Source organism: Tribolium castaneum, chromosome 3 (assembly GCF_031307605.1).
Source record: "Tribolium castaneum strain GA2 chromosome 3, icTriCast1.1, whole genome shotgun sequence".
NCBI classification, from domain to species: Eukaryota; Metazoa; Arthropoda; class Insecta; order Coleoptera; family Tenebrionidae; genus Tribolium; species Tribolium castaneum.
In genome coordinates, this window is record NC_087396.1 from 12,971,142 (window position 1) to 12,986,398 (window position 15,257).

Consider the following 15,257-nt stretch of genomic DNA (forward strand, 5'->3'; position numbering starts at 1 on the left):
CTGACTAACTGACACGGACTTTTACCCGACACTTATTAGGGGACAAAATTTAGTGCCGTTTTTTCCGACAACAACACTCTTTCTTGACGGGAGTGTTGTCGCAGTCGCCGCAAGGCGCCGAAAGATCGCTCTGCTGAAACGACACTTTGACCCACTCCCCAGTCCGGGGGTCAATCCGCCACTGGCATTTTTTCAAAGTGCGCGAAACCGGGGCCGGCTCTGGTTCCGCGTGACAATACTCCAAGTCCTCCCATTGCTTCTCATTTTGCAAAATGTCCGAATTCGTCCGCTTGTTCCGCCCACACTTGCAACAAATCGAATTTTTGTGCTTTTTCCGCCCCATTTTCGGGCTGTCCTCGTAGTGGCAAACCGGCTTCTCCAAATTTTGGTTCTGGCGACTGCGTTTCTCAAACTCCATCATCGTGCGCCGCACGCGCTCCTTATTCCGCGCGATCAGTTTTTTCTCAAGCTCCTTCAACAGTTTGTAATACTCTTCGTTGTTTTGGTACGGCAGTTCCATAAACTCGGTACAGACGGAGTCGTTTGAGTCGCTCAAAATGTCCGAGAGACTCTCCGGTGACTCATAGTTCCTCCGATTTTTGCGGCAGCGGCAGGTGCAGCGAGTGCGCCGCTTGGGGGCGGGGGTCTGGTACGACGTTTCGGTGCAGTCGGAGCTCTCCTCAGGCCTGCGGCAGCGGCAGCACTCGTGCGGGTCCTCGTACTCGTAATCCCCGCAGCAGCACTCGGTGTCCGAGTCGAAGCCGACTTGGATGGCGACGGTCTGCGTCTGGATGGTGTAGGAGCTCTTGTCCGAGACGCGGTCCGAAGTCAACGAGGGGGTTCTTTTGTCGGAGACTCGATCCGAGGTTACCGAGGGGGGCCTTTTGGCCGAAGCTCGGTTCGAGGCTGCCGAGGGGGTTTTGGGGACGTTGTCGGCGCTGGCGGCCACCAGGGCGCGACTGCCGGCGTCGCCCTCGGCCGTGTGGTAGCTCTCGGCCTGTCCGGGGCCTTGGGGGACGATTTCGAAGGATTCGTCGGCTTCGACCACGTTCTGGAGAGCCCTCCGGTGCTGGAGGTTGCCGGTGGTGGGGCGGTGCCGTGTCCGTCGGTGCGCTCTTCCCAGAATTTGGGCGCGGAGACTCTCGCTAATGTTGCTGCTCGCTGTGCTCCCGACTTCCAAATTGTCCGTATTGTCGACCATTGGGAGAATTTGGGGTGAATTTGGGCAAGAAACGCTTCACGAAATTTTTCAAATCACTGCTTGGAATTTTGCGGGACGGGAGTTTGCATTGCAGGATGTCAGATTTTGACAAGACTGTGGGGCGTTTTGATAGATCGTGTTCGCTGTAGTAAACGTTTGGCAAGGACACTCCGGATCTAGTGAGAAATATTCGCCAGTCAGCAATAAAAAGGCTGTTAGAAACAATGCCAGTCACTACTCTTCGACTAAAGCGATAAGTCTCCAGATAAGCCTAATTTTTTGCTTAAAATTAGGGTAGCCATTTTATGGTGGAAAATTTTATTCAACAAAAAAATTCATAACTCGAAAACTAAAAGTCGTAGAGCAATGCGGTTTGTTCCATTGAATTCAGCGGCTCACTTTCTGTATTATACCAACTTTTCACGAGATTTAAAAATTTGATTTTTGCAAAAATTTCACCTTCAAGAAGGTGAAAAAAATATTATTTTTTAATTCGTTCTATCATACTTTTTCGTACATATATATGCCTTTACAACCCTCTAGAGTTGTTAAATGTTGAAAAAAAGTCCATTTGTTCGATTTTTTGAGGTTTGATTTTTCCAATTTTTGTCGCGATTTTGGTCGATTTCTTGTACCCGGAACATTTACCGAGCAATAACTCCGGAACTATTAGAGATAGCCCCATGACGTGTATTACCGTTGGAAAGCTCTTTTAATGATCTATCTTTCTCAAAAAAGACTTACGTTCTCCGACTAATAGTTTTCGAGAAAATTGCAGGTAAAAGCAAAAATTGGTAAAATTAAAAAAAAAATCATAACTAAAAAACTAATGGGAATTTGGGGATTTTCTCGATGACAATCGATTTCCCGGATCATTTTGCATACGTATGGATAAAAATAAATAAAAAAAAATTATTGAAGTAATTTGGTGCATTTCTTAAGGAATTTGGCAAAACAGTTGTTCTTCTGACTGGAAGAGTGTCAAAACGGTTGAAAGTTTGAAAAAGGCACCATCGTGGCATCATAACTTAATTTTCGACACAATTTTGTTTTCCTTAAGCATGCCTTAAAACTAATATTCTTTGCTCGTGTTTTATTTAAAACTTTGTAATTGCAGTAAAGTTTCTCGGAAAATAATAGGAGAATTTAAGTAGATAATTTTTTTTCTTTTTTTCAGATCGTATTTCTTAACCGTACAACAGTAATCCTCAGTTAGTTACAACAACATAAACAGCGTCGAATGACCGAAGACCGCTTTGCAAGAGCTAAAACCGGCAAGTTGCCATCAGATGTGAAAAATAATAACCTGAGTGTAAATTTGCATTACAGAACAATAATTTTAAGATAATGTACCTATGTCAAATAAAAACTGTTATTAATAAATTTTTACAATATTACAATTTTTTATTATGAAACATTTTTCGTACTCTGCACATATTTGCAATGACAGTTTTTAGTAATTTGTTATATTTGCAAAGATTACGAAAAATTATAATATTTTATGAGTAAGTAAAGGCTGGAGTCATTTAAATTTACCGCCATTACGCTCGCGACCACCTACTGATGGCGCTGCAGTCTCTCAACTGCCACCAACAAGGAAAGAGTCAATTCTATCTATCTCTTATTCTATGGTCACAGATTAGTGACAGATACAGTAGTGACGTTTGCATCACAGCCCCAGAACAGATAGCTCTCCAATCGTTTTTAATAGGTAAGTCAATGTGTTGATATTTACTAAATGTAATTCGTCTGACATTATGTTCACTTTCAACGGTTGTGCCTAAAGAATCCTGACCCACGAACGTGATTTTTGTTGTAATCGTTTTTCAATTGACAATTAGCGAAAACACGAACGCACGTGTGTACGTACCGTAGGTTTTCTACGTTTTTGTTTTTTTATTAGGTGAACAAGCTTTATGAATGGCATTTAATAAAACGCGTTTAAGCCTGAGATTAATTAAACCAAATCCTGAATCATCATATACTCATAAAACACAATCTGATATTCCCAGTGGTTATGGATTATATGTTAAGAGTGCTTATAATAATATTGATAACCCATTGGAAATTTACAGAGGAGAGGAAAGTGATAAATGTTTTATAAAAAGAATAACTGAACATGCCAGAACAATATATAAGTTATTAAAAGAAAATAAACCCACAAAAGATATCGAACTAGAAGAATATTAAAAAACAAAAATTTGTTATCTTTGTGAAAATGTGTTTTCTATAGAAAACCCAAAAGTAAGAGATCATGATCACTACACTGGAAATATAGGGGAGCTGCTTGTAGAAAATGCAATTTGAAATTTAGACAACCATTGTTTATAATAGGTTTTAAATCTTTTTTCCATTTTTCTTTCTCATCGTTGGGAATGTATGAAACTAATTTGTCCATTTATGACTGAAAAGTTTCTATAGATTTACTAATTAATTCATCTGCTTCTTCATCTAAACTTATATGTTTGCGACTACCTGCTTTGTGTTCTACATTATCGAATATTTTTTTACTTTTTATTTTACTTTTTCTCTCTTTTGTTCCCAATTGTTCCGATTTGTTGTATTTTGTTCCGGATTGTTCCCATTTGTTCTCGTTTTACATGTAATCTTTATGCTAACTGAATTTAGCCCCATATTGAGGGAATTTCTGGAAATATTTTTAAATTTGCAAAATTCTGTCTTTGTTAGTTTTTTATTTACAGTCGATTGAGATATTCAATGGCAAAATTACGATTTCTCATTTGAGTTACTTCATTGATATTTTTTGGTATATTTAGTTTTTTATCTTGAGTAAAAGATTTGTAACTATTTTTAAATTGCTGGAGGTCAGATTGTTGTCTTGTTTTTAATGGTGTGTAATATTCTGCCACTATTTTGTTTTCTCTAGTATTGGTCATTCTTTTAATTTATTGTAAAAAAATTATTTAATCATTAAATTTATTATGCTTTTGATAAGTGACAAAGATTCCTACCTGATGGAAGTAATTGCTTTATTGCTGGTTGAAACTTTCAAAGTTGTTTATAAAATTGCGTCCAAGTACAAAATAATTGCGATTAGATGAAACTGTATGTGTTAGTATTGAAAACCAGAATTGAAAAAATAAACTTAAATAAGGAAATTCACACATTTACGAAATATGATTACTAACAATAGGAGACTAATTTTAGAAATATAAACAGTATTTACAACCAACAATGCATCCGCTGCGCCAGTTAATTGAACACACGCAATTACAGGGTAAAGCATGAGATTTCAAACAATCTTTCCAAAACGGTTTAATTTCACTATTATAAGTGTTTTATCATTACATGTATTAATATTCCAATAAAATTCGCTATAGTCCCATTGATGTTTATTAATTTATTATTCATCACTAATATCTCTATTATAGACATCTTATGGATGAGAGAGACAAGAAAAGACGAAGAATGAATACGGAGGGTGAATCTGTCAACCGGGATCATGACAACGAAAAAACTGATGGTGCCCAAATTGTTGCTACCGATATTAGACCACCAAAGGTAATAACGAATGGATTGACCACCATAATAATTATGGTAATGTAGTTTTTTGTCTTTGTTTTACATATGCGTTCTGTTTTATGCTTTGATTTGTTTTGCTGATTTATTGTTTTTGTTGCATATTTAAGTGTGGTTAATAGCTAGTTAAATTAATGATTTTTTTTATTTTGTTTATAGAATCTGGACACATCAAATTCATCAGATATCGCCGATTTAAGCACAGAAGAATTTAAGATTGTCCGAACAAAACTCACCTTTGTAGATAAGAGCGAGGGCATAAAACGTTTTTTTGAATGCCCATCATCTGGGGTCCAGATAACAGCCCCGAGACGTTTTGGAAAATCAACATTTATTAATATGATCGAGGAATTTTTGATGATAACAGTGGATGAAGATGCAAAGCCAATTTCAAATTCAGAAAGTTCTGATAATTACATGATGTTTATGAATTTAAAGTTAGGTCAAAAGCATGGTGATTTTGTTAAGAAACATTGTGGTCAATATCCTGTGATTTCGATGAGCCTTAAAAGTGTGCAAGGTACAGCAAAAACAGATGTTTTATACTCTCTGAAGATAGCTATTTGTGAGACATTCGAGAAGCATTCTTATCTGCTTGAAAAAGTTAATGGTTCAAGGAGATTTAAAAATAAGGAAATAGAAGAGGAGATCGAAACATTTTTGAAATATTATGAAAGCCGTAGGTTGGAGCAACTGTCTGAAGTGGATGTAACAAATGCTTTGAAATTCTTATCTAAAATATTGTACACTCACTTTAACAAGAAAGTTGTTATACTTGTAGACGAGGCCGACGCGCCCATTATGAAAGCTATTACAGAGAATGTGGAAGATGAAAACCTGAAATACCTCATGCGTCTTCTTAAGGAAATGTTGTCAGCGGGCTTGAAGAGTAACAGATTTTTGGCACGTTCATTAGTTAGTTCCTGTGTTCGCTTATCAGGCGTATATTCCTGGGAAATAAACAATCAATATCATGCTCTGTTCCTCCAAAAAAGAAAATTTTCTGAAACATATGGATTCACAGAACAGGAAGTACATAATCTGTTAGAGAATGCTGCATTTCAAGCAGTAAATGATTTTGATGGTGTTAAAAAGTGGTATAATGGATACCAAACGTTAAATAAAGATGGGGCACCCATTTACAGTGGCTGGTCTGTTATAAGTTATTTGAGCGAGAGTATTCAAGAAGAAAAAAAAATGTTTGACAATTATTGGGCTAAGTCAGGCTTACTGGAAATTTTAAAAAAATTGTTTGTAAATCATGAGATACAAAAGAGAATCGACAAACTTATTGAAGACGAGAATATTTCAATAGTAATAGCTGAGCCAACAGTTGATAATATATTGAAATTGAAAAATACGATTTCTTTTCCATCTAGTAAGTTAGAGGAGTCACAAGTGGATTTCTTCTTCCAGCTACTGTGGGATGATGGTTTGTTGAATGCAATTGAAAAGAATTCTAAAACTGTAGTACTAAAGATACCAAACTTTGAGATTAAGACGGAAATCCAATGTAAATGTTACACTCAATCACTTTTTGAAGCCAAATATAAGCTCAAATTTGAGAATATAGAGAGATACATAGAAGCACTCAATCAACTGCTACTAACAAGTAGTAATGAAGAAGAAAGTGCGGACGAGGAAAGTAATGAAGAAAAAGGTGAGCTGAAGGAAGGGACAACTGAAAAATTTGAAAGAGCAATGCGCAACCTTGTTAATGCGGTTTCACTTCTTTTCTCAGGTGATGCGACAATTCCAGTTAATGAGTCAGAGTTACATCACATACTGTTTTATTTACCATATAATAATAAGCTTTTCACAACACAGTCTAGTAGGCCAGTTGTGAAAGTATCAGAACAGTTGCGAGATGCTAAGACAAGTTCTCAAAATAAGAGAAGAGAAAAACATGGAAGAAAAAATGAGTGTGACATATGTGTGACTCGTGGAACAGGTGGAGCCATATTGGAATTAAAATTACTCAATCAGATTAATGCAAACGAAAATTCAAAAGCTGCGCTTCAACAAATTATTGACGGAAAATATCATACGCTTTTTGACAGAGACGAATATAAGCATGTTAGAACCAAAATCTATGTTGGTCTGTGTTTTAAAAAAAACTTGGATGTGACAGCGCATTACTTAGTCGACAATATTGATATAAACAACGCAAAAATTGTATGTAGACACAAATAAGTTTTTTTAAATATTTTTTCTTTTTTTTGTTTACTAGGTGTATGTATTTTCATTTCAGTTAGTTGACGAAATAATCTTAGAATCTTTGTATATTTTATATTAATAAATAATAATTAATAATAATATTTAAAGTAAAAAAAATATTATATATAAATATATTGTATAAAGCTCGATTAACTTTAATTTGATGTTATCTCTAAATCAACCAATCAGAACGCAAAAGTTCGATGTCAACTCGAGCTAACGCTTTGTTAACTTTGACATGGCGTTATACAACTGGGCCTTTATATAAAAGTAATAGATACTTAATTGTATCACAAATAATGCTGTTGAGAAATGTTAATTTAACACAACAATGACCTGTTGATTCGCCAAAGGCTCATGAGTCGAAGACGAATTCAGGATTGATGGTCGTGTCGATGATTCTCCTCGATAGGCACATACCTATAAACGGTATAAGCTGTCGTGAAAGATGAGATGCTGTAAGAATAGATCGGATTGTAGTCGGAATGTAAACAGGGAATGTTTTGCACTTATTTTTATTAATTCTGTAAATATTCTGAATCCAAGATTTATCATGAAGGCATAGTCGAATATTGGGGTTTTGCAAACCGAGAGATTTGAATAAGAATTCTGGCTTTTTTTAAGGTCTGGTTTTCTTTAATTTTACCAATTATTATCCTGGTCCAGAAATAAAAAAGCCATTTTGGGAATCTTAAAACAAGAGCGTTTATTTGTTTAATATTATAACCGGTCGCCACTCCGACCGGTGAATTTTTTGCATGTGCCAATGCTTTCTCCCGAAGTAAAAATTCATTTTGGGGTGTCTCAAACCAAGGAATGCTGTAAGGTTTTTTTGGGTGCTTTTAATGTAATTATGTTTGATTTTGGATGGTTCTCAACAGTTTTCCCATGTGCCCATTTTCTGGTGGTCTATAGAGTTTCGAGTATTTTTTGGGAGCATAAAAAATTATGATTTTTGAAGGAATTTCACAACATTAGTTTGTAAGGCGTCAAATATACCTCTTTGATTTGGTGTTGTTTTTTTAATATGCCTAATTTTTGGTGGTCTACGGATATTTGAATACTTTTGGGGTGCATAAAAATTAATGCTTTCTGAAGGGTTTTACGTCTTTTTCGGATGTTTACCTTTGGGAGAACAGCTGAATTTGTAAGATTCTGCCTTGACGGCCAAATGTCTTGGTCCAGAAATAAAAAGGCATTTTGGGGTGTTCAAAAACAAGACATTTTGTAAGTTGTATAGATCTTTTTCGAATGTTTACTTTTGGGAAAACACTAAATTTGTAGGATTGTGCCTTGATTTCTAAGACGCCAAATGTCCTGGTCCAGAAGTAAAAAGCCATTTTGGGGTGTGTAAAAACAAGGTATTTTGTTAGTTTTTTAGGGCGTTCTTGAGGTAATTTTCCATTATTTTGGGATATTTTAACGGTTTTTTCGTGTGCCCAATTTTTAGTGGTCCACACACATTTGAGAACTTTTGGGGTGGATAAAAATTAATGATTTTTGAGAGGTTTTGGGCTCTTTTCGGTTGTTTGCTTTTGGGCAAACAGTTAAATTTGTAAGATTCTACCTTGATTTTTAAGACGCCAAATGTCCTGGCCCAGAAGTAACATTTTATACTCTACTTAAATCCTATGCCATTTTGTAGAGTTTTTTATTCCGGTTATCCCCGATTTTTCCGTTTCTCGATAACTCTAATAGTTTCGCCGTAATTGGCGGTTGAAAATTGAAAAAAAGTGAAAATTGAAACCTTTTTTTGCGTTTTTCTCGGAAACTGTAAGACTTCGTGGAACGAACAAAAATCCATCTGATAGCGCTTAATTTTATCTATTTTTTCGTCCAAACCCGGAGCCGCTCCGGGCAACGGTTCCGGCTACAGAGGCGATCAAAGTTTTTCAATAAAAAAATGCGGTATGTTCCATTGAATACTACGGCTCATTTTACATATTATACTAATTTTTCACAAGAATCAAAAATTTAAAATTTTTTGCCTAAATTTAGGGCAGCCATTTGTTATAATGGAAAATTTTATTCAACAAAAAAATTCATAATTCGAAAACTAAAAGTCGTAGAGCAATGCGGTTTTTTCCAATGAATTCAGCGGCTCATGTTCCGTTAACGAGATTTAAAAATTACGTCATTGACTATCAATTTTTCGGAGTTATTTCCATATAATTGAATGTTTCTAACGTAAAATGACCGGCGGAATCCAAATATGCAAGAATCAGATCGCTACGACTAACCGTTCAGAAAATATCGGCAAAAATAGAGAAAACTTTACAAATTGTCTCAACTAAATTTTTCTTTCGGTTTGTTTTGTATGGAATAGGCGTAATTTGCGGAAATGTGAATAAGAACGTCGTTTTAGAGGCTGTGGAAAAAATCCGTCAACAATTAGTCAAGTACCCGACTAATCAGATAAAACTTTTGATAATTTGGGAACAAGTACACTGATTAATATTTATCATTGTTACGAAATATAAATCTAAAAATATTATTTATTATTATAACTGCAAGCGAATAATAAAACAATTTGTGTAGATTTAATTGGGTAATTTGAAGTATAAAAGGTTAGTAACTTGTAGTATTTAAAATGCGTTTTATTATCATTATTTTATTTTACTATTATTTTTAGTATTAATTTCATTGCCGCTGTAAGACTGTAAGGTTTTGCAACATCTTTTTGAGCCACCTTTTACCGAAACCCCCTATCACATTTCAACTTTGAAAATTATTTAGATTATGATCATTTTGTTAGCAAGATTATACCATTTCTCTTGCATTTGTCGATTTTTTTGTATTTTCTAATGTTTACGAGTATTAAAAATGTTCAGTCTACAGTTGAAAAAGTTAGCTACGAGGGGAGGTCCAGAAATCTGCGGAATTGGTAAGGAAAGGGGTGTCATTTATTTAGCAGCGCACTCTTTTCAGTTTTCTTCAACAGTGAGTTGTTTATAATAAGACGATACCTCGTAAACAACTGACGCCAGAGGGTTAAGATTTGGACCTTCGTTCGAATTTTATGGCAATTTCCGAAATATGTATTCTATTTGCAAACAACTAATAATAAATCAAAACGCTGTTTCTATTATTCGATTTTCAGAACCCAGACCTATGACCTTTCGATCTCAATATTTGTAGATTAGAACGGAAGTGTGTATTATGATTAGGTAATTGAAGTACCAAATATGCGTAATTTTTCAGGGACATTTGAAACTCATTTAGAGTGAAAAGTCTATGGGTTGTGATCTAACTAAAGGCGATATGAACCAGAAAATGTTTCCAATTTTCGATCCAATAACACCTTGCGGTCAAAATAGCAGATACTTGGGAAAACAATAAGTTTTTAATTTTTCAGTGAAATAAAAGCGCTAAAAGGACATCGTTAGCGTTAATTACCCTTGTACGAATATAGCTTTAAAAAATACGGGGTTATTTGTTTTGCATGTGGCAACCAAAGTTACCAAGTATTGTTGAAAATAGATAAACACAGAGAACATTTTTTTACATTGAATTGAACAATTCGCAAAACCAAGGAAGTTTTCATTACAAATTTTTAATGTTGATGAATTCTTCGCTGGAGACATTGAAAACTCAATAAACAGCAGGCGATAATTATTGTTTAACTACAACAAAAATTCTGAAAAAACGCTGATTTCTGTGTGATTATACTTTTTGAGATACGGTAAATAATAAGGCCCTTTATCAGCTGCTGTAGGAAAACAAAACTTCTCGATTTGTTAATGTTAATGTTGATTGAATGAAAAACAGAAAAGCAGAGAAAGAATTGAATCCATTTTACTTTGGATTTTTAGTTGCCTTGGAATTTTTATGTAATTTTCATTTTTATTACTCGTAATCATATTATCCTAGCTCTTCATTGATAAAATTGGTTATACAATTGCCTATGAACACAGATAAAACTCTTGATAATTTGGGAACAAATACACTGATTAATATTTATCGCTATTACAACTAAGTATAGGTTCTTTGATGTCTTCTTAGGCGACACTTTTGGGATTCCCTACTTGACGCCAAATATAAATTAAGAAAGTTGATTAATCGACGTTATATTTTTCAGACCCCATATCTTTGATCTTTTGCACAACTGCAGCGAATAATAAAATAATTTGTGTAGATATAAAAGGCGAGATACTCGTATTTAAAAATGCGTTATTAATAAATTAATGTTCCAATAAATGCAGATATTCGAAAAATAAAAATCATGCGTGGAAAATTTCAACCGTTGTTGGGAGCGCGTGCGGTGGAATTTCTTGAGCAAATAGAAAATTATTTGTAATTCCGCAGGTGGAGGCACACACTACCCCAATGAGCCACTTGCCTATTTTTTATTTAGTATACTATTTAAAAGTGTTACGGCACTTGTCGTGCATGCTGATTCCGTCCCACGGATCAGATCCTGGCAAGAACAAACCAAATCATAGATTTTCGCACACCTTTTACATACAAATCGAGTCCAAAGAATTCAAAGTCGCTTAGCTAAATCGTTTCGAAAGTCCATTGAGAAATTCGCCATTTGTCGTCATTACCGCATTGATCGACTGCCAGCACTTCGCGCTATAAAGAGGGTTCTTTGCATCCTTTTCACAGTTGGCTAATAGCAACAAACAAATAGCAATATTTTGAAATAATTTTGAGTTATCTTTGACCTAAGATAAACAGCGAAGAGCTGGAGATATGTCTAAGTGTCGTAGCATTCAACAAAACGACTTTGGTGTTCGTCAGAAAAACAGCATCATGTCGGTGTGTGAGTACAAGAATTTTTACAACCAAGACAACGACGAGATCCTCGAGGCCAAACTGTGCAAGCATTTGGGCAATGGGCTCCCTGTTATCAACAATCTCAGCGATTTGGTCAAAGAGTTGCGCTTGATTTTCGAATGTGATTCCGTCAATGTGGAGCTGGTGAGTTTCCTCATGAAATCCTACAAGTCCAACCCTGTCGACTGGAAAAAGTACGCAAAATTTGACCGATACAGGTGAGTGTTTTTTTTTAAACGAAACGGAAACAAATCGGTGACCCGGTGCCAATTTTTGTTTACTATTGGTCCACATTGATAACAATAATTAGTGTAACTGCGGAAATGTTTGTGTTTATTGGGAACAAATTGGGTATAAATTTAATTGATTTAATCTCGCTTATTCGGAATCTCAAGAAATGTTATGTCAACTACGTGACAAAAATAATTATAGTTTGGGATCAGAAAGGCTATTGCACCAATAATAAATTCCAGTTGCGTTACAAAACGTCCATAATAATAGCCTGTGCATTTGTTTGAAAAAAATATATTTTTCCGACGCAGTGGAATTATTACAAATATTTTCCACGCTCTGATGACGCTCACAACTAATAGTGATAAAAAATAAAATATTATTTGATTTAGACAATTATCAACGAAGTCAGAAACATTTTTGCGTGCACGTAAGTGCCAAGCACCACAAAGAACAATAAATTGCATCTTGTTACTCATTGAGAAACTCTCCAACCTTGATCCTTATTCAACGACTCAAGGTTCGCTCAGAAAGCAGGAAAAAGCTTCATTATTTATTTATTGTTTTCAGATACACTCGCAATTTAGTTGATAAGGGCAACGACAGATACAACTTAATGATTCTTTGTTGGGGTGAAGGTCACGGTTCAGCAATCCACGACCACGCCAATGCTCATTGTTTCATGAAGATGCTGCAAGGGTCCTTGCAGGAGATCCGATTCGCGTGGCCTCAGCGAGAAGGGGAGGAACTCAAGGAAACGAAACGGACGCGGCTTAATCTCAACGATGTGTGCTACATCAACGGTATGGAAAATTTCGGAAAAAAGTTTACTAGAAATAACCAGATCCCGGACGCTTTATCGTATAAGGCAAATTGTGCGTAAAGTGTTATCAATGTTGCAAAATTCCAGATTCTCTAGGCTTGCATCGCGTGGAGAACGCCTCAAACGTCGACACTGCCATAAGCCTGCACTTGTACTGCCCTCCGTTCAATAAGTGCTCAATTTTTAATAAAAACACGGGGCAGAAATCGACCGTCACCACCACATTTTACTCGATATACGGGAAGCGGAATAAGGTGAGAAAAACCAATGATTCAAACTGGAGACGAATATAAAAAAATACCTTTTTTTCCGATTTTTTTGGATGTCTGCACATTTTTTTGATTTTTTCAATTGTCGTATATTTTTCGTAATGTGCCCCAATTTGGGCACATGCTCAATTTTTTTGATCGAACGTAAGCAAGTAACTTTTTTATATTTTATTATTATTAATAATATTGAACAAAATTCTCTCTCTTAGCTATTTCAGTAAAATTATAATTATGTATTTTAATAACGTTAATATTAGCCAACATCCACCGCTTAGTTAAACCAGTGTTAAGCGTAGGCTTAGTCAATATTTGATAACTTAGCAACCGGGCCTCAAGGCTATATTATAGTAATTAGGATGAAGTGTTTTGTGGAAGTAATTTAATTTTCTACAACTTCGTTATTCTTTACACTTTAACCATATCGCACCGTTTTGAAAATTTGTTTTTTTTTGTCTTGTGTTCACCGTTATTTAATACTACTTTTTATTTCCTCCTTTTAAAATTTGACGTGTTAGGAACAACACTGCATTTTCTCTCAAAGTTAGTTATTATAAATCATTGAAGCACTTCAAAAAATTAAAAGCTAACGTAATGTATAGTTTCAATGACACATTTAATAACCAATTATTCTGTTTATATGAACGTTATTAATTAAAAAAAAATAATTTGGTAAAATGCAGTGTTGAATTTATTGAATTGGAATGACTGGTATTTGTTCTTTAACTTATCAAATATTCGTTTGGTTCGCAGGAGAATAAGGAGACTGACCAACCTGAGGATAACTGAAACCAAAGCGACTCTTCTCAGCTCGTTTATTATTAATAAGAAAATAATATATTTTTGTAAATTGAATTATAAATAACTCTTCTTATTATTTAAGTTTTAATGAGAAATAACAAAAAATATATAAATTGCTAATCTATATTTATTTACACACTTCAGTATGAAATATCTGGTAGTTTGCTTTAAATAAAATAGTGATTGAAAACATCATGTATATTTTGCTGTGGATGGTTCCTCTAATAAAGACTTGCAGTCCGAGGGTAAATGAAATGTAGTCAAGTCGATATTGTGAAACTGGGACGCTACTTGAGGTCAGAATTTGAGGTCTTTAATTGCTTGAGGAAGATCAGGCAATTTAATATCTTTGATTTGTTGGGGAATGTTCATGTTTTTCACAGCTGAAACGGCACGAGCTGGCGCGGCTGCAATACCCGCCTAAAACAATGTTCCAACAGTAATAACACATAAAGACAAACACTGACAATAATTTAAGAAATAATTGAGTGAGCAACAATGAACCAAAGCAAGACAACACAGTCCTCTCCCGGATTATTTTAACTTACAAACAACTAAAATTCTGGCTGTGACCACATCACAACTAATTTCTTTCTAAAATCTGAGTCGAAATTCCAAACACTCTATAACGATAAAATAACGTAACTTTGAAAAAATCGGCTGTGCTTTCGTGTATTGTTGGTGTTAGTCAGACTTACCTCCTGCTTTTCTAATTTGTTTTGATCTTCTATCCTAGTCAGAATTTCAGTCATATTAGTTTCTAAGACCATGCCGCCCATGACGAGCTCGTTGAGAATGTAGTGAACCTTATCGACGTGAAAAATGAGGTCCAGTTCACAGACATTCTCAAAACATTTGTCCAAAGTCTCGACAAAAACTTGGATCAAATCCAGGATTCCTAGCTCACTTTCGGACGAATCGACACAAAACACAAAGTATAGAGTTGCGTAGTGCCGGTAAATTAATTTATAATCGCTCCCACCTATCAAACTAACCCACCATTGATAAGTGGTAACCCCCACGAATAAAGTTACCTGCCCCCTTCGAGAAAATTGCACACGTTGTCGTCCCGCTTCGAAACCAACTGAAACGTCTCTTTGATTATTTGCTGTTGCATGTCTTCTGGCTACAATTCGCAGGAAAATGATTGGGTCCAGAGCCCCTAACCTAACTTTACTTACAAAATATTGATAGAACTTGGATAATCTCGGCTTCCCATGGTTATTGAACACTAAGATTGCTTTAATCATTGTACTTATTCGAACTTTTCACTTAAGATAGGGGTTTTATCAATTTTTCATTTTTTCCACATCCGTAAACAATGACAGCTGTCACACCAAAAGAAGGAAACTGTAAAGTTGCAGCGCTCGCGTCACTTTCAACCCCCACTACTAGAATC

At 35.4% G+C, this 15,257-nt stretch overlaps 3 protein-coding genes across 5 annotated transcripts; 2 read left to right on the forward strand and 1 right to left on the reverse strand.

Moving 5' to 3' along the window:
• Positions 1 to 2,787: 2,787 nt before the first annotated feature.
• LOC103313685 (uncharacterized) lies at positions 2,788 to 7,063 on the forward strand. 2 transcript variants are annotated; one of them, XM_015982161.2, is made up of 4 exons: positions 2,788 to 2,912; positions 4,594 to 4,759; positions 4,901 to 6,401; positions 6,483 to 7,063. In XM_015982161.2, the coding sequence occupies exons 2-4, from the start codon at positions 4,601 to 4,603 to the stop codon at positions 6,932 to 6,934; spliced, it is 2,112 nt and encodes a 703-aa protein (XP_015837647.1). In that variant the 5' UTR covers positions 2,788 to 2,912; positions 4,594 to 4,600; the 3' UTR covers positions 6,935 to 7,063. The 2 variants fall into 2 exon arrangements, with proteins under 2 accessions (XP_015837647.1, XP_064211709.1); XM_064355639.1 differs by having other exon boundaries at positions 4,594 to 4,723; positions 4,901 to 7,054.
• Positions 7,064 to 11,566: 4,503 nt separating this feature from the next.
• LOC663314 (uncharacterized protein) lies at positions 11,567 to 13,978 on the forward strand. Its single transcript, XM_008197594.3, has 4 exons — positions 11,567 to 11,955; positions 12,539 to 12,771; positions 12,879 to 13,045; positions 13,811 to 13,978. The coding sequence occupies exons 1-4, from the start codon at positions 11,654 to 11,656 to the stop codon at positions 13,844 to 13,846; spliced, it is 738 nt and encodes a 245-aa protein (XP_008195816.1). The 5' UTR covers positions 11,567 to 11,653; the 3' UTR covers positions 13,847 to 13,978.
• or (orange) lies at positions 13,968 to 15,217 on the reverse strand. 2 transcript variants are annotated; one of them, XM_015981621.2, is made up of 5 exons: positions 15,040 to 15,217; positions 14,893 to 14,984; positions 14,557 to 14,848; positions 14,407 to 14,481; positions 13,968 to 14,278 (listed from the first exon to the last, which is right to left on the reverse strand). In XM_015981621.2, the coding sequence occupies exons 1-4, from the start codon at positions 15,106 to 15,108 to the stop codon at positions 14,413 to 14,415; spliced, it is 522 nt and encodes a 173-aa protein (XP_015837107.1). In that variant the 5' UTR covers positions 15,109 to 15,217; the 3' UTR covers positions 13,968 to 14,278; positions 14,407 to 14,412. The 2 variants fall into 2 exon arrangements, with proteins under 2 accessions (XP_015837107.1, XP_974482.1); XM_969389.4 differs by lacking the exon at positions 14,407 to 14,481 and having other exon boundaries at positions 15,040 to 15,216.
• Between the last annotated feature and the right edge of the window lie 40 nt (positions 15,218 to 15,257).